General features: G+C 49.4%; 3 protein-coding genes across 6 annotated transcripts; 2 read left to right on the forward strand and 1 right to left on the reverse strand.

Annotated features, from left to right (window-relative positions):
- Window positions 1–1,497: 1,497 nt before the first annotated feature.
- LOC135998873 (T-cell surface glycoprotein CD3 epsilon chain) lies at window positions 1,498–5,133 on the forward strand. Of its 3 annotated transcripts, XM_065652162.1 has the most exons (7): window positions 1,507–1,591; window positions 2,389–2,409; window positions 2,706–2,726; window positions 2,995–3,195; window positions 3,985–4,137; window positions 4,602–4,648; window positions 4,978–5,133. In XM_065652162.1, exons 1-7 carry the CDS (start codon window positions 1,543–1,545, stop codon window positions 5,032–5,034), a joined length of 549 nt encoding a protein of 182 aa, XP_065508234.1. In that variant the 5' UTR covers window positions 1,507–1,542; the 3' UTR covers window positions 5,035–5,133. The 3 variants fall into 3 exon arrangements, with proteins under 3 accessions (XP_065508232.1, XP_065508233.1, XP_065508234.1); XM_065652160.1 differs by lacking the exons at window positions 2,389–2,409; window positions 2,706–2,726 and having other exon boundaries at window positions 1,498–1,588; window positions 2,950–3,195; XM_065652161.1 differs by lacking the exons at window positions 2,389–2,409; window positions 2,706–2,726 and having other exon boundaries at window positions 1,498–1,588; window positions 2,971–3,195.
- A 2,260-nt stretch (window positions 5,134–7,393) lies between these two features.
- Window positions 7,394–10,290, reverse strand: LOC135998870 (T-cell surface glycoprotein CD3 gamma chain). The gene is made up of 5 exons (XM_065652156.1): window positions 10,143–10,290; window positions 8,921–9,133; window positions 8,307–8,438; window positions 7,847–7,890; window positions 7,394–7,697 (listed from the first exon to the last, which is right to left on the reverse strand). Exons 1-5 carry the CDS (start codon window positions 10,213–10,215, stop codon window positions 7,635–7,637), a joined length of 525 nt encoding a protein of 174 aa, XP_065508228.1. The 5' UTR covers window positions 10,216–10,290; the 3' UTR covers window positions 7,394–7,634.
- A 442-nt stretch (window positions 10,291–10,732) lies between these two features.
- On the forward strand, window positions 10,733–21,074 carry ZW10 (zw10 kinetochore protein). 2 transcript variants are annotated; one of them, XM_065652018.1, is made up of 16 exons: window positions 10,733–10,880; window positions 11,096–11,230; window positions 12,040–12,141; window positions 12,331–12,408; window positions 12,532–12,691; window positions 12,933–13,082; window positions 13,604–13,795; window positions 14,057–14,220; window positions 14,974–15,156; window positions 15,609–15,847; window positions 16,810–16,881; window positions 17,364–17,533; window positions 18,156–18,286; window positions 18,478–18,609; window positions 19,482–19,684; window positions 20,454–21,074. In XM_065652018.1, the coding sequence occupies exons 1-16, from the start codon at window positions 10,764–10,766 to the stop codon at window positions 20,572–20,574; spliced, it is 2,349 nt and encodes a 782-aa protein (XP_065508090.1). In that variant the 5' UTR covers window positions 10,733–10,763; the 3' UTR covers window positions 20,575–21,074. The 2 variants fall into 2 exon arrangements, with proteins under 2 accessions (XP_065508090.1, XP_065508089.1); XM_065652017.1 differs by having other exon boundaries at window positions 10,753–10,880; window positions 11,096–11,176.
- The last annotated feature ends 1,815 nt before the right edge of the window (window positions 21,075–22,889 follow it).

Here is a 22,889-nt window from a genome sequence, read left to right on the forward strand (position 1 = left end):
GGACCCACAACCTTGTCATTAGCCAAGTCATTAAGCGCCGTTGTCTTGGGAAGGAGCAAGAAGCCAGTTCCATCCTTCCAGGCATCTGGAAAGGAGTCCCTTGAGATGTGTGTGTCAGGTACAGAAGCACAGAGTGTCCTTGTGGAAGGAGGGAGCCTTGGTTGGCTTCGCAATGTCTTTTCAGACACGTGCCCTCACATCCCCACTGTTCTCACAACCGTGTGAGCAGCTTTGCCGCCTCTGTGGGCTTCAAGCAGAAGGAAAAGATGGCACGTTCCCACTTTGCCCATGCCAACATCCCTGCTGGAAGCAAAGCTTGGGAAGGCCCCAGCCCCATGGAGGTGCGGGGTGTTTGCCGGCCCCAAGCACCAGTTTGGAAGGAGAACGTTCCCGTTGCGGGGCGCGCGGAGCCGAGCGGGCTGGACGGGGCAGGAGCCCCCTCTAGTGGAACCGGCCCCTGCTGCTGGGCTTGGCAAACCCAGGGGACACGGGGGCACTGAGGACGGCTCGAAAAACAGTGCAAGACCTCCAGCTGGGCCATGGGCAGAGGTGTCCGAGCACAGGATCTGGACTCCTCCCGGCGGCGCGTGGAAGGATGCCTCAGGCTTTTGGGATGGTTTTCTTGTAGGTGCAATTCATGAGTTTGAATGCTGCATGCAAACGTAGACTTGCTTTTGCAGCCTCATATTGAAACTGAAGAGAAACAGCAACACCGTTCAGCAAGTTCCCTCCTGACAGGAGAGCGTGTCACCGCGTATCTGTCAGGAGCAGAGCATTAGGCTCAGGTCGGAGGCTTGCAGGAGGGGTTGCTGTGCTTGGCCACCGTGCTGCTGCGCTCCTCGCTGTCGCTGTGTGTGCAGAGGAGAGGCTGGGTCAGGACCTGGCCAATGCCGCTCTTGGAGAGGCAGCAGGAATAAATGAGATGCGTTAGAGCAGAATAACAAGAGTCCAGATCGCACCACCAATTACTAAACCCCCCAGGTTTTACAGCCTGGCACTTACAGACTCGTTTCTGCTGGCCGTACAGTGTCTCAAAGTGCTTCTTGTAGTGTTTATGGTTCCTTCGTTGTTTATTCTGTCGTTGTGTTGCTTGCAGTGGTTTGAACTCAGAAACACTTTGGAAAGTTGTTAGGAAGGTCCTGATGGCCAATCTAGTCTAGGCTTATTTTTCTCTCCTCCCGCTCCTAGAGCAGTTACAACAGATCTCCCGAGACTTGAATGGGGCTGGTGCAGAGCAGCCACCCCTCGCTCTCAGTGACGTTCCGGGAACACGTTTTGAGCCTCTGCACTTCCTGACGTGGGCTTATTTTATCATACGTGTTCTGTGTCTTTCTTGGCTGCTTGCAGGTTCCACTGGAAACAGTGAGTCTCCCCAGCGCTGCTCAGTTCGCTGCCATACGCAATTCTGGGAAAAAAATCCTGGGCCTCTTTCTTGTAAGCGAGAACTCAAAAAGCCAATTGTCTTCTTTCCTCCCTCGCAGCCAGCCTCGGTGATGCCCATCTGATGTGGTAGAGAAGAGGAAGAGGAGGAGGAAGACAAGGATGAGGTTGGAGCGGTCCCTGCCTCTCCTGGGACTGCTGCTCTGTGGGGGTGAGTCCAGCTGGGGACCGGGAGGGCGGCTGCAGGGGGGCAGGCGCAGGACACACAGCTGGCTCTGCAGGTACCTGCAGCCACATCTGCTGCGACTGGCACGTCCGGCGCCTACGGAGCTGCCGCTCTCCAGAGCCAGCGCTCCCCTCGGTGCAGGGACAGAACAATGGGAATCCAGCCCGCTCAGGCCAGAGAAAAGCGCCTGAGGTCCGGAATGAATTTCGGTTCCTAGCTGATTCACTAAGACACTGGCTCCCCAAGCTTCGTGTTGCTGGGTTAGAGCTTGATTCCCTGTGCTCTGCAGCAGTGTGAACTACACGGTTCTGTGGGTTTAATTTTATTTTTACTCTTCGTTCATGTGCTTTTCTTACAATGGTTTGTGATCATGGGTAAATAACTTCAGTTCAGATTCACTGTGATATCATGGGAGTGGTAGCGATTTCCACGTTACTGCAGAAACCAGGCATGATTTTCCAGCAGTCTTTGGTCCGTGACAATCAAGCAAAATTGTTGTGTGTACAGTTTGCAATAACCCTTTTTCTAAACTGGGTCGGAAAATTAGTCAAATTTCCATTCTGCGTTATTCTGTGTTAAAAATGGCTTCCAAAGGAAAAGCCTTCATCTCAAAACAACATCCTGTCTCAGCTACCAAAATGCTTCTAATGCCTTTAGCACAAATATAGGAGTATAAACATCTCTTTCAAGCAGCCGAGTTCAGAAAACATATCCTTGAAGAAGGAAAGGTGTATGATATTAGCAGCTAAATTACTTAACGCTTATTATTCTTTCTTTTGTAGTGCGCATCACAGCTCAGCAGGGTAAGTGTATTTTACCAGCATTCTTAACTACTTAGTATGATAAAAAGACCAACTATGCCTCACAAGTGAGGACTAAAAGTCAAATAGAAATATTTGCGTCTTGCAAATATTGTAGGATAGGAAAAATAGCCTGTTTATTAATTGTTACTGATCTCGCTGCTATGAAAAACTGCCTGTCATGAATTGTTCCTAATTATTGCAAGTGATCCCAGGCAGGATTGGGTATTTTTCAGCAGAACAAGTGGTAAGGTAATAGCAGGCCGATTTGTTAACACGTATTATTCTCTCCTCTGCAGACGATACCGAAGTACAGGAGGGTAAGTGTATTTTACCAGCATTCTTAACTATTTATCATGATATAAAGACTGCGGATGCCTCAAAGGTGTGGACTAAAAGGTAGATAGAAATATTTCAGTTCAAGCAGTATTTTAGGAGGAAAAAATTTCTTGCTTGTTAGTTGCTACCGTTATCACCAATCAGAAAAATAAATTTAAATGAATTGCCCCTAATTACTGTTAGTGGTCTCCAAGCAGAAGCCATTTGTAATGCTGGTTTCCCTTCTTGTTGGCCCACCTTCCAACAAAGAATTCCTGGTGGAGATCTCAGGAACCACAGTGACAATCACATGTCCCTTGACTGAAGAGGGCAACATAGTCTGGGAAATAACTGGGATGAAGCCAACCAGCCAGGCAAGGAAGTACGTTATCGAGAATCACGACAGCTCTCCTACCAGCGTGAATTGTTCCTTAGGCGCCAAGAAGCATGAGATGTACCTGAACGTCAGAGGTGAGTGAAAAAGCACTCAGTTGTCGGGATAAACATGAAGTCTACGCATTTCAGTGAAAGATATTAGGAGCTGAGACCTCCTTTTCAGTGCTGCTGGTCTGGGTGAACACAATTCTGCTGAGGCTCTTCCCACTCTGTGTGGGCAGTAAAAGCGTCAAATTTTGGCAAATGGAGTTGCCCTGCTCTCCTCACCTTTCCCTTCCTCTGTCCTCAAGCTGGCTGCACAGCAATGCTTCCCACATATACAGTACATGATGTCTTTTTTCATACAGCTTCTGCCATGCTACCAGGCAAGAGTAATGTCTGTCACAAATTGCAGAGGCATTTCTTACCTTGCAGAGTGGAAAACTCCCATCTGGAGCACACGGCCTGGCTTCTGTGACCCACCGAAGTGAGGGAGTTTACCTCCACCCCGACAGTGATTTAAGCCTCTGAGCCATTTGAAATTAGGGCAGCTGCTCTGTAGTCAGGAATCAGAGTCCAGCATGGGATGGAGGCAATGATCTTGGAGATGTTTTGCACCCTCAGGCTCAGGCCACGCAAACAGCAGAGGACAGTGAAGAAATTTGCACACACCAGCCCCTGGTCTGTGTCTGTTTGCAGACAGAAATGGTGGGACGGGGACGGATAAAATGGCCTGTGCTGGCACCCTTCTGTTTGCTCTTTTCTCCTTTCCACCCAGAACCGTATCTTCTCTGCTAGCACTAAGCAGACAAGCAAGACCTGTGCTTTCCTTACTGCAAATGAAGGGTGCCCATCTCAGAGCACTTTCCTCTCTCCTCCTGGCAGTGTGCGCAAACTGTCAGGAGCTGGATGCCCTGGCAGTGACAGGGATCGTCACTGCGGATCTTCTCATCACCTTCGGGGTCCTGATTCTGGTCTATTACTTCAGCAAAGACAGGAAGGGGAGACCGAGCGCTAGCGCTGGCGGTCGGCCACGAGGTAAGAGCCATTGCACGGGTGTCTCTGCTCACCATGGTGTCTGCTAAGCACTAAATTAGCCCTTGCCCTCCTGAGTGACAGAGCTTCCTCCGTTCCCCCCACGCCTCCCAAACCTTGCCAAATGATGCTCCTGCTTGCCACATCTGTTGCTCCGGGCTGCCTTCTTGTATGGGACGGGTGCAGCTGCTGTGCATGTCAAAGGCTTCCTGTGGAGCTGTAGCCCGGGCTTGTGCTTACAGGGCCTTCTTGTTTTCATGTATTTCTTCACAACTGGGAAAGCTAGAAATTTACCCTTTCCAAAAGCAATCTGATTTCTTCCTAAATGATCCTGCCTCCTGCCTGCAGCAGCTCTAAGCTCGTACTAAAGCCATGCGAGTTAACCCATGGTATGCATTACCCTGGGATCATCTCCACGAAAGATCGCTTGCATCACCGAGGATGACCTCTCTTTCCTTCTGTTGCAGGTCAGAAGATGCAGCGTCCTCCCCCCGTTCCAAACCCGGACTATGAGGTATGGAGAACCTGCATTTTTTTCCATCTCTCTTGATAGCCAGAGCTGGGAATGTGTAGCAGTTAGCCTTTTTGCTCCTTGGAAGAAGCATCCAGTCAACCTCCAGGCTTTCCCAGGAGCAGAGGACAAAGGTGGTGAGGGTGGAGCGCCTTGTCCTGGTGCTGACATGGGGGGTCAGGAGCAGAACCGCAGCTTGTTGTGCATGAGCAGCACCACACCTGCTCTCCCTGTCGTCGTTTTCTCCACTGATTGTGTGGGCCCGGAGCCTGGTGTTCTTTGACGGTGTGTTAACAAGGATTCCCAAACTAACATCTCTGCTGTTCCCACAGCCCATCCGGAAAGGCCAGCGGGAAGTGTACGCAGGCCTGGAGCCCAGGGGCTTCTGACATTCCCACAGATGACGGGCTGGAGAAGAGCAGCACAGGGTCCAAGTGCTTCTTCCCAGCTCGGTACCAGATCTCTCCAGGCTTGCTGAGGTCCAGGCATTTTGTACTACACCAGACAGCTACCCAGGACAGGCACCCTGATGTCTTCCTTCAGCCTCCGGTTTGACATTAGGGAAAAGAAACAAATAAGTGCATTGGCAACAGAAGTTATCCTTCTCATTAAAGAACTGCAGCCTCACTGGCGGTTCCTGGCCTCCTTTGTCCTCACACTTGTCTGCCACCCTCTGCTCCAGTTGAATGCTCTGGTTTTCCCTCCCACTTAATTTCCGCCCCGAGCGCCTCCACTTGCTCCCCGTGCCGCTCTGGGTAGCCAGTTGCCCCGCTGAAGGCTCCGGATCTCGGGGGGATGTACAACTGCCACAGCCGCGGTTTCCAAAGCAGCAGCAATGGGGCAGGTAGTAACTTAAGGAGAAGGGCCCGAGAGGTGCTGTGGCGCCTGGGAGCCACATCTCTGTTGCTCAGCAGAGCAACAGCTCTGAAGAAAGGAAACGGCAGCAACGATGGGGGCTGGGGGTGGTTTAACCCTTGAGTTTCAGTGTGGAGAGATGAACACCCAGCAAGTTTCATGCTTTGGACTGCTCTGCTTACCCTGCAGGATGTGGTTTTAAAGGCAGCACAGCTGGGTTTACCATACAAGGCGCTACACAGCTAGGAGGGAGATTGCAAGAGACAAAGAGCACTAAACCCCCCAGCTCTAAAACAACTCTGGGCCACACTCTCAGCTTCTGCAAAACAGCACTGCTCCAGGGACGCTTGCTCAGACCAGCCATACGGCCCACGGCCACAGATGGGACGTGATAAGCTTGGACTGCTCTGGGTGTACAAGGTCTAAATTTTGCTCCAAGCTACACAGCGGTGCTTCTGCCACCATTTATGGGGCTGCATGTTTGCCCCAGCCAGTACCATCCCATTGCTCTCCTTATCTCAGTGGGATCAGGACCCATGCAGTGACATCTCTCTGCCTCTCAGCTGCACTACAAAAATATTTCTGTCCTTCCGAGAGTGAGGCGCTGAGGAGCCTCTCACAAATAGAGGAGATGTAAATGTTGCCCTTGCAGCATCTTTGATTTGTGCAGAGCACACCCACCCACTCAGCTTGGGGCTTCGCCTGCTCTTTGGGTGTGTTTAGCCACCTTTGCTCACTGCTTTCAGATCTGAAAGCACCATCGGCACTTTTTTTTAAAAGGTCCTACCCAGATGGCTTTGCAGACCAGAGGTGAGTATTGACATATCCTACCTGCAATGGCCATATCACACTTAGCCTTCACTGGAGCAGATTAGAGCAGAAAAAAATCACCAAGATATTATTCTGCTTCTGTGAAGAGCAAAAAGTTGTCATGTAAAGAGCCAACACCACAGGAAAACATGTCCTTGTTTGCTGTCCACAAGGCTGATCACACACCAATTCCTGTAAGGACACGTGGGGTACACCCACAGCTTTGTGCAGCCTACGTGTTGTTTGCCGTGTCAGACGTGTCACAGATTTGTGCCCAGTTTTTACTGAGCGTTAACTCTTTTAGTGCTTACTTTATACCACTGAGTCACAAGGCAATTCACAGCCTGGTGCTCTCTAAAGCTTGTCACCCAGATTTTTAGAAAAGCAGGAAAACACGACCTACAGGTGTGTGCAACCGGCACATGGAGGGTGACCTGGTTCCTGAGGCTTCTAACTGCTGCCTGGCCCTGTCATCTGCTTGCCATTTTGGACAGTCAGACCACATTAGCTGTTTCTGCTCGGAGCTGGGGAGCGGGGACCTTACCAGGAAGAGCTGGGTTGGTGTGGGGAGACTCAGTACGACTCAGGTGGTTGAGCTGGGAAAGGTGCTGGAAGTTTGCTCACCTGCATGCTGTCCTGCGGTTTGGAGACTGCCATTAGATGCCAAGCCCTGCACATGCAGAGGAAACGTCCTCCTGCCCTCCCTCCTGCCAGCCCCCCAGCTCTGTTCGGGACACTGAGGCACGCAGGCACTTTGCAGGGGTGACACAGTCCCTGCTGAGTGTCACTGTGCCCCTGGCGTCCTTGCTCCCCTATCTGGGAGTTAAACGAAAGACAAAGCCCCTGCTGCTGTCAGGGGGAGCAACCCTCTCCTTCTATGTCCCCAATCCTCAGCTTCACCAATGGACCTGGATGTCATCTTGATCCTGGCACATGGAGGTGACACAGCCGGGGCACCTGCCTGCAGCGGCCGACCGGGACAGGCAGGAGCCTTACGGCTCTGCAGGGATCCAGGCAGATCGCATCCAGCACTCACTTTCCCCAGGCCTCAACACAAGCGATGGAGCCCGGAGGCTGTGGGCAGGCTCATCTTTAATGAGAGGAATACAGAAGCACAAGAGGTCACGGAAAGAGCGGAGTGCTACAAGCCGCCCATCCTGGCAAGGAGCTGGAGGGCTCTCTGGGCAAAAGCCTGTGCTGGGTTCTGACAGCAGTGAGCTTATGAAGGCAGTGCCAGGGCAGGGTACCGGTGCTCTTGGGCGCTGGCTTTGCTGTAGTATCGCTCCCGGTGTGAAGGAATCACAGGCCACAGCATCTTCCCACTTCACTTGCGGGCCTTGGCAGGTGCCAGCTGGCTGTACTGCCCATCGTCCCGCTCGCCAAGGGGCTAGGAGAGAAAAAACAGGCAAGATGAGCTACAGCTGTGTCTGTCCAGCCCTGGGAGGGAGGGTACAGGGCATGCGAACCCAGCTCTCCCTTTGCCATGTCCCGGACACAGAGCTTTACCCCAGAGAGTAAGAGGCAGCTCACACTCACCTGGTAGAGCTGCTCATTGGCAATCAGGTTCTGCCTGTCAGAAGCTAAATGGAGAAAGAAAGTGGTTAAGGATCAGGGAAGTCATGGGCAGTGTAGCGACCATTTGCCAACAAATCCACGCAGCTGTCTGCTTTCAGCCCTGAGCTTCTGCTGGTTCTGGGAGGCTCAGCGGAAAGCCCCTGCAAGGCCTCAGATGTCGCTGTGCCACCAGCTGCTGTCCCCGCGATGATGTTTTGGTGAACTCTGTGCATTCAGTGGCTTCTCCTGGGAAGCTGAAGCCAGGAAGGGTGCACGGAGTGCTCACAGGGATCCCTACCCTAGACACGCTGCACATTGCCTGCAGCCTGCAGTGACTGGGCTCTGCGGGCTGCGATGGACCCTGGGGTACCGTACAGCTCCTAAAGATGCCCAGGCGCCCCCCGTGCCCCCCCGCAGGCAGCCAGTGGGGCTGGCCCCTCACCTCGAGACATGCGCCCCTTGTTCTGGCCGGCGATACAATACACAGCGACCGCCAGGAAAACGGTGGCGACGACATCTGCAACCACGATCCCCGAGATGGTGGGAGCGTCCACTTCAATGCAGTTCTGGCACACTGGAAGCCCAAAAGGACACGAACACTGAAAACAGGGCCGTGACCAGGACCCTGCCCCTGTCGCCAGGACCAGGCTGAGCCCAAGCGCCCAGCGAGCTCAGGCAGGTTCCAGTCCCGGGGCGAGAGAGACCAGCGACGAAGTCTGGCTTGCTGTGTGACTCAGGAGCGGTAGCACGAGCCGCCACGTGTCCCCAGCGCTCAGGGCAAGCCACAGCAGGGCCAGCGAGCGGCTAGCAACAAGGCAGCGTGACTGCCAGGTTATGGCAGTAAACAGGGCTGCAAAACACTCCCAGGGACACCACATGCAGGGGAGTGTGAAGCTTGGCTGTTCCCAAGGGCAACCCAGCACAGGAGCTGTCTGAACTTACACAAACTGGTGGAACCGCCCTCAAACTCTGGAAAATCAGTAGTGTCCTCAAAAATTTGCTCGGGTGAAAACTCCAAGCAGTTCTGGCTCTAGAAACCAGGTTTGCAACACTTACTTCGATAGTGCACCTGAAGCGGGGGGCTTCTCTTTCCATTTTCTATTTCACATGTATAGATTCCTCTGGGATCATCGTAAACTGCACCCAAGTCCAGCTGTGCTGTGTCTCCTATCATATTCCCATCTTTCTGCCATATGACTTTACTTTCAGTGTCTGTTACACACTGCAAGAAGACCTTCCCACTGGCTTCTTTCAGGGTTACTTTCTGTCCTGTAAAAGAAAAGGAGAGCAGAGAGCTTCACAGCTGAGTTCTCAACCCTCGCAGTGGTGCAGAGCTCAGAGATCTCATTCACGGAGAGGGCTGTTGTAGAGAGCATCAAATTAGACTGTCCCATGAGTGGTGGAAAGGACATCACAAACAAAAAACTCTGCAAAAAGCAGACTACTCAGCAGAAAAGTAGTCCCATGTTCAACTGGTGGTTATGCTAACACAGGTCTTGGTAGTTCAGATTTAAATCCATTAGAGTTAAAACTAACTGGAATCAGGCATCTACCTGGACTCTGTTCAGATTGTACATGCCTGACCCTCACCCAGCACACAGATCGCATTGGTGTTTAAGTTCAACTGCAGCGAGAGACATTTCAACAGCAGGTGAAATGCTTCCACCAGCACGAACAGAAGCCGAGCCCAAACGGGGAGGCAAAACCCATTTTTTTTTTTACCTAAGAGTAAACAATATTTTTGGAGAAAAACACGCAAAACACTGCACAGAATTGCTTCCTTGGCCCAAAGGCATCACCTTCAGAGTCTGCAAAAGGAGAGTAAATGCTCTATCTTATTTGCTGAGCACTGTGGTGCAGAGAACAGCCTCGCCTGCTTGCGCCTTCGTGCCAGACACAAAGCCCATGGCTACTTCGGTCTAACACCACAGGACTGCCAAGTCCAACTTTGCATTCTCTGTCGTTGCAAGGCGGGTTTGAGCCACCACAGCGAACGATGGAGCAACGCACACAGCTCCAGACTGTCACAGCAACGGTCCAGGGCAGGCGACGCCGTCAGAGCCATCGCGCCCTCAGCAACCGCTGCGCCGATTCACTCCGTGTTCCCTATCGGCATTTACAAACCTCACATCAAGACGACACAACGGACAACCCCGGCGAGCCGTGGGGGTCTTGCTTCCAGCCGCCCTCCCGCCGCCGCGGGGACACCCGTGGTGGCAGCCACGCGGGTGACAGGTCTCCAGGGACCGGGGCAAGCGACTGATGCCCAGGGACTTACCTCGGACGCCCCAGCTGGCCACGGCCAGGCTGGCCAGGAATGCCCAGGTGCTCAGGGCCCTTCCCCTCCACATGGCGCACGGCGGCGGCGCCTCCGTCCCCGCTCAGAGAGGACGTGGAGAGACCTCGACGCGCCACCCGCCCCGAGATCTTTGTCAGGCACCGGATGCCGGCGCTGGAGCCTCCTCCCTCCCGCCCGCAGCAGCTGGGGGTGCCTGAGGTGCCCCAGACCCAGCCACGCTGCCCGTGGAAAGGCGGGGGGCACAGCTAAGCCCGAGATCGTGTGTCTCCCGGCAGCCGCGGAACCCCAGCAGTTTCAGACACCCAGGAAGCCCCCAGCAGCCGGGGACCCCCAGCAGCCACGTGTGCCCGGGCAGCCACAGAGCCCCAGCAATCACGCGTCCCCCAGCAGCCATGTCCCCCCAGCAGTGAGGGTTCCCCGCAGGCACGCACCGACCCGCAGCCGCTCGCACCCCCGTGCCCCCCGCACACACAGCTCCCCCGGCCACGTGTCCCCGCCGCGGGCGCCGGCGCCGCCCCGCACAAGCCTGTCCCGCTCCGGCCGCCGTAGCCACGTGGGCGCCGTCCCGTGGTGCTGCGCGGCGGCGGGCGGAGCGGGGCCATGGCGGCGCCGGCGGGCTCGCTGGTGGCGGCCGTGCTGGCCAGCTCGGGCCGCCTGGACAAGGAGGACCTGGGCACCCGCATCGGGCGGCTCTCCCGCCGCGTGGAGGAGCTGAAGGCAGGACTGGGAGCGGGGGGCTGGGGAGGCAAGGGGAGCTTGGGGAGAGCCCGGGGTGTCCCCGGCCCGGGCGCTGCGCTCCGGCCGGTCTGTGCTGGGGTTCCCCGGCAGCTGGTTCAGCCCAGGCTGCCCCAGGCCCCGAAAGGGCCGCTTACCGCTGCTCAGGAAGGCCCTCCCGAGAGCGGCGGGGTCCCAGCGCTGCCTCTCTGCCGCAGGGAGAAGTGTGCACCGTGATCAACAAGAAGTACAGCGAGTTCCTGCCCAGCATGCAGAGCGCCCAGGAGCTGCTGGCGCAGGTGGACGGGCTGGCCGGCAACATCGACCTGCTGAGGGCGGGCATCGAGAGCGAGGTGACAGCGGGGCCGCTCAGCGTGCCGTTCGGCTTCACCCCAAACCTGTGCCCCCCCCAGCACCATCTTGGTGTGTTTTGGGGGGACCGAGGGAGGAGGGTTCCTTATTACGAACCCTGGATGATTTCACACCTTAAAAACGCTCTTAGGTGACGTGCTGCAGAGGCGTGTGTCGCATCAGGGCTGTGAGTACAGAGCTGTCATTAAGGGCCCGGCCCTGGTTTGCTCCCTTGTACAGCTGGAAAAGTGTGTCGCACGTGTCCTTCCGAAAGAAGGACCAGCCTCGTAAATTGCAGAAAGGTGTGACAGTACTGGGGCCACCCTGGTTTCAGGCAGAAAGGGAACCCAAATCATACCTGTGCACACTCAGTGGAGTCTGTAAGGAGGTGCAAGCAGCTCCCGCAGGCTGGACAGCAGGCCCACTCTGGTTTTGGCTGCTTTGATCCATTTTCCAGCATGTGGGGATCTGTAGCAGTGTGAATTGTGAATTAACTTTTAGCTCAGTTCAAGCGTTCTTGCATTTTAAGTGGCTGTGTTAAAGAAACACTGAAGTCCTTTTGAGACTAAGTATCCTTACAGTGCCTTTAAAAAACCTGTAATGTATTTAAAGATAAATCAGTTTATAAGTGTTTTCAATGCTTATAAGAATCTTCCTAGCAAGGAGTAAAACGGATGGAGCCTTCTTTCTCCTCACCTGATTATTCTAGTAACAGAAATACTTTAAATTTCATATTGTTATCACTTTTAGAAAGAAATATGTCTGGCGACATTCACTTGCTGTGCATGAACTGAAAAGTTTGGTTTTTTAGGTTCAGCGAGACCCAAATGTCGCCGTTGCTGAATTTGCTGAATTGAAGCAGCAGTTGGAGCGAGACACACTGGTTCTGAGCGTTCTGAAAAAGCTACAGCAGGTGAGGTGGAGGAGCAGCTTAAAATCATTAAGCAGTAGTCATCCTCTCTGCTTCTCAGTCTATGGCGTTATTCTGAACTTCTCCTCTGAATAACTGTCTATAGCTCCCCTGGCTCTAGCTGTGTCGTTCAAGAAATTGCAGTCTGATTGCAGATATACCGTGACATATGAATCCGTTTGATCGTTGCAGTTTGATACAGCTATGGAAGAGTACAATACTGCTTTGCTGGAAAAGAAGTACGTTGTAGCAGCTCAACAACTGGAAAAGGTAATAAGGACTTCTTAAGCATATGGAATAACATTCATGCATACTTTCAATACATTTCACCAGGTGCTTTTCCTTAGCAGGGGCAACAGTTACCCAACGTTTTGTGTTTGATTTTACCACCAGACACGAAGCAACCTGAAAATGCTGGAATCCCGCAAGGGCTTTGAGCTGAAGATCCTGAAAGCACTGCGCACGGAGCTCACAGTGCAGACAGAGAACATGCTCTATCATTTAGGAGAAGAATGGCAGAAACTGGTTGTATGGAAGCTTCCTCCTTCAAAAGGTACTCACAATTCCCATTTGTTTCACTGGTTTTGCCTCACTATTTGAAGTGGCTGGTTTCAAGCTCCTGCAAGATAGGAAATGCATTAACATGGTTGAACTAAGATTAGTTTAAGGAGCTCTTTCTGCTGTTTGCATAACCTAATGAGTGGGAGTGATGAGTGCCAGTGTTCTTTGCAGTAGCTTCTCAGATCTGCTGTATCTCTCAGACCCCATTCAGAGAGATTCTTCTTTTTCTTTAGAAAGCAGCAGCCTGGAGTCAGCAATGCATTCAGAACTGCACTTACACACTGTGCCATCGAAAGAGGAGGAGATTGCTGGCCCACCGGTTGCTTCTGTGCTGCAGGCATTTGCTGTGCTAGGAGAACTGCACGCCAAATTTAAAATTTTTGGTAAGACAGACCACGGATCCAAATAAACATATAGCTCTAGTAGTCTGAGTAGACACAAGTTCAGACTTGGTTTAGGATGGATATCAAGATCCAGTTCACTTCAGCAGTACACGGGAAGACTTCTTTCTCTCATGGCTTGTGTTTCCAGTGAATGTGAGGTGAATGCTCTGGTTCTTCTTATAGGAAATTATTTATCCTATTGTTTATCCAAAATTACTTCTGGCAGATTCTAGGACAGGATTTCATACTTCCAGCTGTTTAAGTTGTTTTTCACTTTACATTACATATACTGCTCTTTATTGGGCCTCCGTGTGTGTTTTATGTGAGTAAAATGGTCTTTAGTGAAGCCAAACCCAGCATTTTACCTCATTAGCTGGTCCATGTTACAGCTATTCAAGAGTGTTTCTTCCGCTTCACATGAGGAATCTCCACATCCAAAACGGTCACAGCTGGGCCTCGCTGGAGCGAGCTGCCTGTCTCCTGCTGTTGGAAAACCTCTTGTTTGTTTGTTTGTTTCTCAGGTCAGTTGTTGCTGAAATACATCCTCAAGCCACTGATTTCATACCCATCTCTTCAGCCATTCACAGAGGAACAGTCAGATGTGTTCATCCTGCATTTTAAGTCCAAGGAGCCTAACTTGGATTATTCCTCTCCTATAGAGGTTTTTGACAAGATCAAGCTTGTTTTTGAAGTTCTTCACAAGTATTTGCTGAGTAGGTAGTTTCTTTCTCCCTTTGGGGCTGAGATCAGTACCTTGCGTTCATGCAACTGGGCTCAGTTTACACAAATTCAATTGTCTTTTGGTCGGGTGGGCGATTCCACAGGCCTGGCACACGGCCTGCCTAGGAAGAATCCCTCCATGATAAGACTGTGGAACAGCCGATAGATGATGCTCAGACAGGAAGCACTGAATGAACTGCTGAAGGGTCTGGTCCAGGAAGGAAGCGTATTAAAATCTGTTCTCTTGAATTCAGATGTGCCTCTGGAGCAGCCTGCGGAAGACAGAAAGGATTGCAGGGTTATACTCCCGGAACTGCTAGGTGATGTGATATGGGAGGAGTTATCAGACTGTCTAATTCAGAACTGCCTGGTGAATTCAATCCCAACCAACAGCAGCAAACTGGAGCAGTATATAGAGGTAGGTTTCCAAATCTTTCTGATCTGCATAGCAGAAATGTCAGATGGGCAGCTTCAACAGAAAGCTGTTTTGCTAATTTAGAATTGTGTATTTCTCTCAGTTAAGCTATGGCTTATTTTTCTTGTCATATGAAGTGTATGAGGTCTCTCATCTATGGAACTTGGGCCATATTTAGCTGAGACCTGGAGACTTTCAGGGTGTGCAATGTAAGGCGCGTGTCTGAGCCGAAGATGATGATTGCTGCTTGCCCAGCTGGCTTCCCGTGGACCGATTGTTCGTATTTGTTGTTAATGATCACAGGGGTTTCTTGCACAGGCCACATAATTTTTTTAAAAACGACATGCATAAAACAGAACTTACTGCTAGTGAAGAATGCCAAAAGCTCCTTTTCCTGGAGAGGAAGATGTTTCAAACAGAAGCAGTCATAGGATAAACCTCCCAGTCCCTTCAGCCCAGGTAGCCCAGTGCAATGAAACCTGATCACCTTGCTGCTCTGGATTTTGCACAAGGATTTTGCACGGTCACGGGGGAGAAACCTACACTTCAAACACTGTGTTAATGTGCAGTCACAGTGCCCAGCTGAGCCAGCTTTTTCCAAAAGATTGCTGGAAAGCTGGTGAGTGCCTAGTGGCCTCTAAAACCTACTTTCATCCTTTGCTTTCAGCTGAGTGGAAGAGTTTATACCCAACTTTAATTATGTTCTTTGATTTTTGGGAACTGTGCTAATGTGGAATATGTGCTTGCTCTTCTCAGGTGATTAAATCCACAGAGGAATTTGAAAAAGCCTTGAAGAACATGCAGTTTTTGAAAGGAGACACGACTGATTTACTGAAATACGCCCGTAATGTCAATTCCCACTTTGCTAACAAGAAGTGCCAGGATGTGATTGTGGCAGCCAGAAACTTGATGACCTCAGAAATACACAATACTGTAAAGGTGACTGTTGGTTTTTTGTGTGGGAAAAATAGCTTAGCTGTTGAAGAGGGCTTGTCTGGAACAGTCAAGTCCTTTCTTTTGTGGAGCACTGAGTACTCTTGATTATTTGAGGATCTTGGCCAACAACAGCTTCATAGCCGTGTTTCATAGTGCTCAAGTGGGTTATTTCACTAACAAGATGTTCTTTAAAATGACTGAATTGTGCGTGCATAGGCTTTTCTTGCTAGTGTCATAAGCATAAGAACGTTTAAAGGGTTACTTTCGAGTTGCTTCTAGGCGTGCAATGCTATATAAATTGTTGCGTGGTTTGCAGTGTTATTCATAAGGCAGGAGACTTCCAGCCTTGCATTTATCTTGAGTCTTAAGTCTCTGTCATTCAGTGTTTTGCAGTCCTGCACAGTCTCCTTTCTGTGGGCTCTAAAATATATTATACCTCTCTTATTTTCCCTTAGATCACACCCGATTCCAGTGTAGCCCTACCAAGGCTTCCTGATCCTGGGTCAGGAGATCACTTAAAAATGCAAAAAACTAATAAACTTCCACAGAACAATGTGGTGAATTTGGAGAATGAGACTAAACTGACCCAGTACACGTTTTCTCTACCCACATGCCGCATCAGTTCATCAGTGGAGGAGCTGATGAAGCTGGCGTACCAGACGCTGTTGGAGGCTACAGCCAGCACGGATCAGTGGTAGGAATTATTTATCAGCGGGTAACTCTTGGGTGCCTTTGACAACGCCAAGCATCTGTTAATAGATTAAAACAACTTCAAAAGAACAGAAGATACTTAAAAGTGAGAATGGATCATTATGGTGACTCTGTTTTGGTGACTCTGTTTTGGCTGGCGGGCGGATCCTTGGGTTCGTGCAGCAGGAACAGCTGCAGACTCTGTTCCCTGCAGCGCTCAGGTTAAGCAGCCTTTTGGACTTCTGTTTTCAGGGAATGTTCAGGTGTACTTTCTTGTGTTTTAGCTATCAAAGCAGTGAAAACAGTAGTGTGCACAATGTAGTTCATGGCTTTGGTCTTTTAGTTGGGAAGAACACTACTGCAGTGTTCACTTCAATGTTTTATCATACGTTAGCTGTTGGTTGTTTAGAAAAACCAAAACTCTTTCATTTTTGCAAACCAAATAGGTGGTGCCACCCATTCTGAGAGGGGTTCTTGCTCTCTTTGTGCTGGGCGAAAGCAAAGGGCTCCAGCTCTGCGTCTGGCAGGGCTTTTCAGAGAGAAAAATTAAATGTTTTGAGGAACGACATACAGTCTGCTTTAAAAACTGGAGACCACAACCCTGGGGAAGGGGAGTCTCCTCAGTACTGAATGCCCTTGAGTGTACCGGCAGAGAGAGGGCTGTCTATTTACACACGCCTGCTGGGGAGGGGACACTGTCCCCTTTGTTCTTGGGGTTTCATATGTCTCCCTTTTGACATGTGGTCTGAAGCTCGTCTTTTCCACTCTGTACTTACAATGTCATCACAGCCACGATTTTCCAGAGTTCTACCTTTGTTGACATCACTGTAACTGATCCTGACAATCTACTCTTTGTGCTAGTGCTTCACTACTAATTAAACCTTGTTTTGGAGAAGGTTGAGTGTCACTTGTGAACAAGACGTTAATTCCACTGACAAACTAACATGAACCTCATTTTCCTTGTAGCTGTATACAGCTCTTCTACTCTGTGCGGAACATATTCCAGCTGTTCTGTGATGTAGTGCCAACTTACCACAAGTAAGTGTGTGTGTGTTACTTGGGGCCTGTTTCGCAGAGAGAACAATGGTACTGGGACAGCCGTGCTTGTCCCCCATTTGTCCACCACAGCCAGAGATGACTGAGGGCTTCCTCTACTGGCCAAAAAATAGTACTCTTAGTATATTATTAAGTCGTATCTGCTGCAAAGTAGGTGCTGGAGAGTTTCTGAGTTGGCAGACTTCTGACCAAGGAGAGAGTTGCAGTTCTTAATGGTCGTATTTGGATCCAGCCACTTAACTTTGACCCCAGGTCTGATTCTGAGATTTCTCCTGATGTTTTTCCTGTAAAAAAGAGCAGCAATGAAGATCAAAAGTATACAAATCTGTCAGAGAACACCAGGGTATTACTGAAAAAGACTTCTCCACTCTAAGTTTCTCTAGGGTAGGGGTGACTATTTTCTTAACAGAGCCAGGTCTAAATAAATACATTTCTTCCTTTTCTCTTCCTTCTTCCTGGGACAGAGAGAACCTTCAGAAATTACCCCAGCTGGCAGCCATTCACCACAACAACTGCATGTACATTGCACACCACTTGCTCACCCTGGGACACCAGTTCCGATACCGCCTGACTGACATCCTGTGTGACGGAGCAGCTACCTTTGTAGATCTGGTACCTGGCTTTAGGAGACTTGGTAATTTTACCTTTCAGTATTGAAATATGTTGATGGATGACACGGTCATTAATCCTGGTGTTTGCTGCTGAATGATTTAATGTGTGGCTACTGACCCCAGTAGTGGGTTGTTGTTTAAGAGTTTTGGACAAGCAGCAAGGACGTTTTCTAGGTTGGGAAGCCTGACAGAGCGTTATGACTCTACGCAAGGTAGTTGTTTAGGGCCTGACCCTGAAACCCAACTCTTCTTGTCCAGTGCATAGTTCCAAGAACAGATCATTATCCAGCGAGGTGTTTTGGCACCCATGTTTTGAGATCCGCTGCTCAGTTTTTAGCTTATTCTATGGAAACAACCTTCTCTCAGAATCGAAGAGCTTAACAGGAGCCTGTCATCCACAGCTCATTCTGCTACTCAGCTCTTTTTCAAAAGCGTTGTAGCAACACAAGCTGCACAAGAGCTTACCAGGTATGTGACCAGGCCTGGTTAAATTTGCTCTATGAGACTGTTTAGAGACTAGAAATTCTTTTAAAAATAAAGCTAATTTATAGCAAGTTCATTATTCAGCACTTAGAGTCTCTGAAATGGCAGAACAAATTTAATAATTACTTCATTGCTTCTCTCTGCTCGTTTTTGCTCCTAAAGGGACCGCGTGTTTTCTGGCCCAGATGCGAGTACAGAAAGGAGAAATCCTAGAGAGGCTGTCAAGTGCCAGGAATTTTTCTAATATGGATGATGAGGAAAATTATTCTTCAGCAAACAAAGCAATAAGGCAGGTAAGCACAGCAATCAAAGCCAAATATCCTGTTGTCTGTAGATGTCGCCCCTGGGTAGGTACGGGATGTAACCTCAGTCCTGAGGACTGTGCAGCATCTCAGTAGAGTAGAACTCTTCAAAACAACAGTTTTCTGGCATGATTGTTTTTTTCTTGGTACCATGTAGGTAACAAATAGCTGTTATCTTCCAGGTACTGCATCAGCTGAAACGACTGGGAAAAGTCTGGCAAGACGTCCTTCCCGTGACTGTTTACTGCAAGGCTATGGGGACTTTACTGAACACGGCTCTCATGGAGATCATCACTAGGATTGCTGCCCTGGAGGTAACTGCATGAGATGGACATGCCAGGTACAGCTGCTGTGAACAGCAGCTGCAACCTCCACAAGTTCTTTCCAAGATCAGGTTTCAGGGCAACAGGTACCTTTCACAGAAATTTTAAGTGTGGTCCTGTCTCTGAGAAATGTTTTAAATACCAATAACATCCAGCTGAGGCCATTTATAATCTTGCAGCGATACCATGACTCTGTAGTCAAGGGCAGAGTCAGGGAAGTGGCCATGTTTTTATCTCAATTTGGAATTCAGCGTGGCACTCCCACTACAAACATTTCTATGTGTCGGTCTCTTTCTTTGTTCAGGACACAGGAGTTAACTGTTGTCTCAAACTCCATCTATTCCAATACATTTTCAATCTGTGCATCTCTAATGAACCTCTCCATCCTATCTAGGCACCAGATGCCAAAATACCTGTGGCATTGCAAACTGAAATTCTTACCTGTTTCAGTCTCCCTTTGACTCCCACTATTGTGTTTAAGTGATTGTCAGGTTACGTTGGGTCAAGTACGACTATGTATTACATTTCTTAATGAAAATGTCTTTTCACAGCAAATTATAGAAATACATTAGTGCATCTGTTCTAGTTGTAGGCTACACCCAAAGAGCCTTCCCACTGCACAGCCCTCTTTTCCTGTACCAGCCAGTTTATGGGACGCTAGCTCAGGCTGTGCCTGCCAGAAATCTTGGCTTGTTTCATTGGGCTGGCAATGCCTGAGCAATTCCTTTGTAAACTGTCCAGACTGTCACCATAACACCTCTACTTTGCAGTGAAATGCTTGGTATTCCACTAAGATTCGCTGTTCAGAAGCACAACCATTGTCATACCTTAACTGCTGCCCTGTTAAATTTGTTCAATTCTAGGATATCTCTGCAGAAGATGCAGATCGGTTGTACTCCCTCTGTAAGATCATGGTGGAGGAAGGACCCCAAGTTTTCACCCCGCTACCTGAAGAAGACAAAAATAAGAAATACCAAGAGGAAGTCCCAGTCTACGTGAAGAAGTGGATGACATTCAAAGAGCTGATGATCATCTTGCAAGCCAACCTCCAAGAAATAGTAGATCAGTAGGTGTCTTCCTTTCTTCCTTCTCAGTTAGTGCTTCACCCCAGTAAGAGTGAGCCCTGAGGGCTGCACCCAGGGCCTCTGATCAGATGAAAGGCCATCACTGTTAGTAAGGATCAGATACCTGCTCCTGGGGCTGTTCCTTGGCTCGGTGTTTAGTCCATTGCAAGCTCACTCATACACATTCAGCTGCCTCCTGCAAAGGAACAGACAATGGTGAAACAAAAAGTGCCATGGGAGAGCCAACCACAGGGCGATGGTGCATCTCTCTTGGCTCCCCGAAGTTCAGAGGTATTTCACAGTAAGCAGCCTGGCATTGTGCCTGCTGCTTTTGATGTCAGCCGTGCCTTGCTGCTGCAATCATTCCTTATGATCGGCCTCTGCTTTTAACTTGCAAGGGAGATTCATCTGAATTAAACATGAGGATTTGTGTAATTACTTCTATTACTTTAGTTGGCATGAATTGTCAGAAGCTAGACATTGCCTGTTCACAGCTGCCTCATATTTCAATGGCAAGAACATGTACCGTCCTCAGCAGGCTAAACTGAAAGGTACCAGCCATGCACAAAGCACAAAAATAATCTCACAGCCCGTTATTTTGTATACCTAGGTAGACAATTCTAGACTCAAGTTGCGTACAGCCGATAGGCTGCTAACTGGATTTGTTTTGCTTTCGAACTTACTACTCTACCGTAAAGTTTTTGGAAGGCTTGTTTTAACATGACGCTTCTGTGCAGTTTGGTTAAATTAACCTCTTTCTTCCCCCTGTAGGTGGGCAGATGGGAAGGGGCCTCTTGCAGCTGAATTCTCTGCAGCTGAAGTGAAGAGTCTGATCCGAGCCTTGTTCCAGAACACGGAAAGGAGAGCAGCGGCACTGGCCAAAATTAAGTAACTGTGTTTGCTCCTACATGTTGCGTATTCTGATAAAGTAAGAGCAAACTGAGTCTTTCAGATATTTTTTGAATTTGACTCTTCTTATTTGTACTGGTATAAGAAAAGCCTAGCATTGGGGAACTGCTTCCTATCTTTCCTATCTCCATGTTTGTGGGACAAATAGGATGACCCTTCTCTGTGGCTTTAACTGGCATGGGGAAGGGGCAAATGCAGACAAACTGGCAGTTAGACTGAGTGCAGCACATGGGAATGCAGCAAGGGAGGGAGATATTGAAGTAAAATCTGACTACCACTTACACCTCTAGCCTTTTCTTCCCCTTCAGTAATGGATCTGAAGCCTGAGCGTGTTCCCATACCGCTTGCTTCTCGTGGGACCCCCTGCCTCTTTACACATAGCAATCCAAAAAAACACATATTTTGAAAACCACCACTTCTCCTGTCTGGATTGTTCACAGAAATGTAATTTGCTATTTTCTTTAATAAACTATTTATATTGAATGTGTTTTTTAGTGTTGTCTGGGGATTCTCTTAGGGTTATAGTAACACTGTATGAATTAGTCCTGGACCATTCTCTACTTACTACATGGAAACAGCAGTGTTGCTCTGTGAAGTCTTCTCTTTGCCTTGTTTCTAGTAGATCTAGTCTTAAAACAAACAAACAAACAAACAAACAAAAAAAAACACACAAAAAAACCCCCAGGGAATCAGTACCATAAAAGAGATTGTCCCAGAGGTTCATGTGTCAAGGGTGACAGCAAGGTAGTGAAGGAAAGAGTTGAAATCGGGTGCTAGCATTAGCATTTGTCTGTGCAACACGCATGGCTGTAGGTCGGGGGGTGGGTTTTTTTTCCTCCAGACCATCTATCTCATTTAGCGATGAGGCCAGAAAGCTGAGGCCGTGAACAAGGCTTCAAATATCCCCCAAATCCCAACCTTGGCTCAGCAGCGGACCCATTCCTGGTGGCACTGGAGCTTCTCAGTCTCCACAGGACTGTAGATGGTGCTGGAGGACTAAGGAGCACCGGTGGGAAACATGAGGCAACAGCCCAGAAAACCAGCCCGAGAATCCTTTGCTGACTCCTGCCCTGTGTTTGGAGGGGAAGGACTCACCCGGCATCTCCTGCTGCTGCTGTCACCAGCCCAAGGTGGCTGCAGGAGCAGCTCAGGACACCTCCCCTCGAGCATCCCGTGCCCTGGGGCTGTTGGAATGCTGACCTTGCACACATCAAATAAAGGTGCAGGTTGTGACCACTGCCAGCACAACGCAAACACCTCCCTGCAAGCAACAAACCACAATGAGCAAGTACCAACCTGCGCAGGGAAAGTGACAAAATACAGCAAATTCCAAAAAGATACAGCAGTAGCAGTTAAAAACCAAGACACATCAGTCAGTCTGTAATACCTCACTACTCTGAGTCATGCTCATTTTTTTTCTTTTAAAACTCATTAAAAGAAGATCAATATTTCTATCAATTCTGCTTGCCTGCAATAAGAAAATAGTGACTAAAATGAGACAGCTTTCAAAATTAAACATTGACACACAGTTGTAAAAGGTAGGAAAGAGAACTTTTCATCATTTTTCTGTGCTTCTTTAGGAAAATAAAAGAAGCAGTAGTGATTACAGCCATTGCTAACCACTGAAATGCCCACCTCTTGCATGAGTACCTGACAAGGGCAGAGGTGTTATGAAGGATAAGACATTTCCTTTGTCATTTTTCTACCTTATTCCCATTGAAAGTTTTCCCTTTCCCTCCTGGGAGCAGTAAGCAGGGAACAGCTGCAGAGCAGCAAGCCAGTTGTTAGCTCAGGTTGCTGTACCAAAGCTGACAAAGTCATGGTTCTGCACAGCAACGTGAAGGACTGGCCTACAGCTTGTCAAATGATGTCTTCTGAACTTGTGCAATAATGAGCAAAAATTCTCTTCAGTTATTCAACTCCGTTCCGCTGACATTAGCAAGAAAGGGTCATTTATTAGCACCGAATTGCATATTGAACACCTGACCCTGATACATTGTCCTATGAACTCAACTCACAGAGGCTGCTGGGCGTTTCCAAGCTGGTCTCTGAATCCACAAGACCAGAGCAATCCACAATGTATTGTAGCTGCTGCCTCTGTTTTCATGGTAGTATCACAAACTGCACCCTTTTGTGCTGGGTCCGGGACAAATGAGTAGAGAACTGGTCTCCTCCCAACAAGTGTTCACCCTTGGGTGAATTTTATCCCATATGCCCAGTGCGTGAAGTTCTCAAAGCAGCTTTAGAAGCCCATTGCTCAATATCGCTTATTTTAGCTGCTTGGTTTAGCCTGTGCTC

This window comes from Caloenas nicobarica, chromosome 26 (assembly GCF_036013445.1).
Source record: "Caloenas nicobarica isolate bCalNic1 chromosome 26, bCalNic1.hap1, whole genome shotgun sequence".
Taxonomy (NCBI): Eukaryota; Metazoa; Chordata; class Aves; order Columbiformes; family Columbidae; genus Caloenas; species Caloenas nicobarica.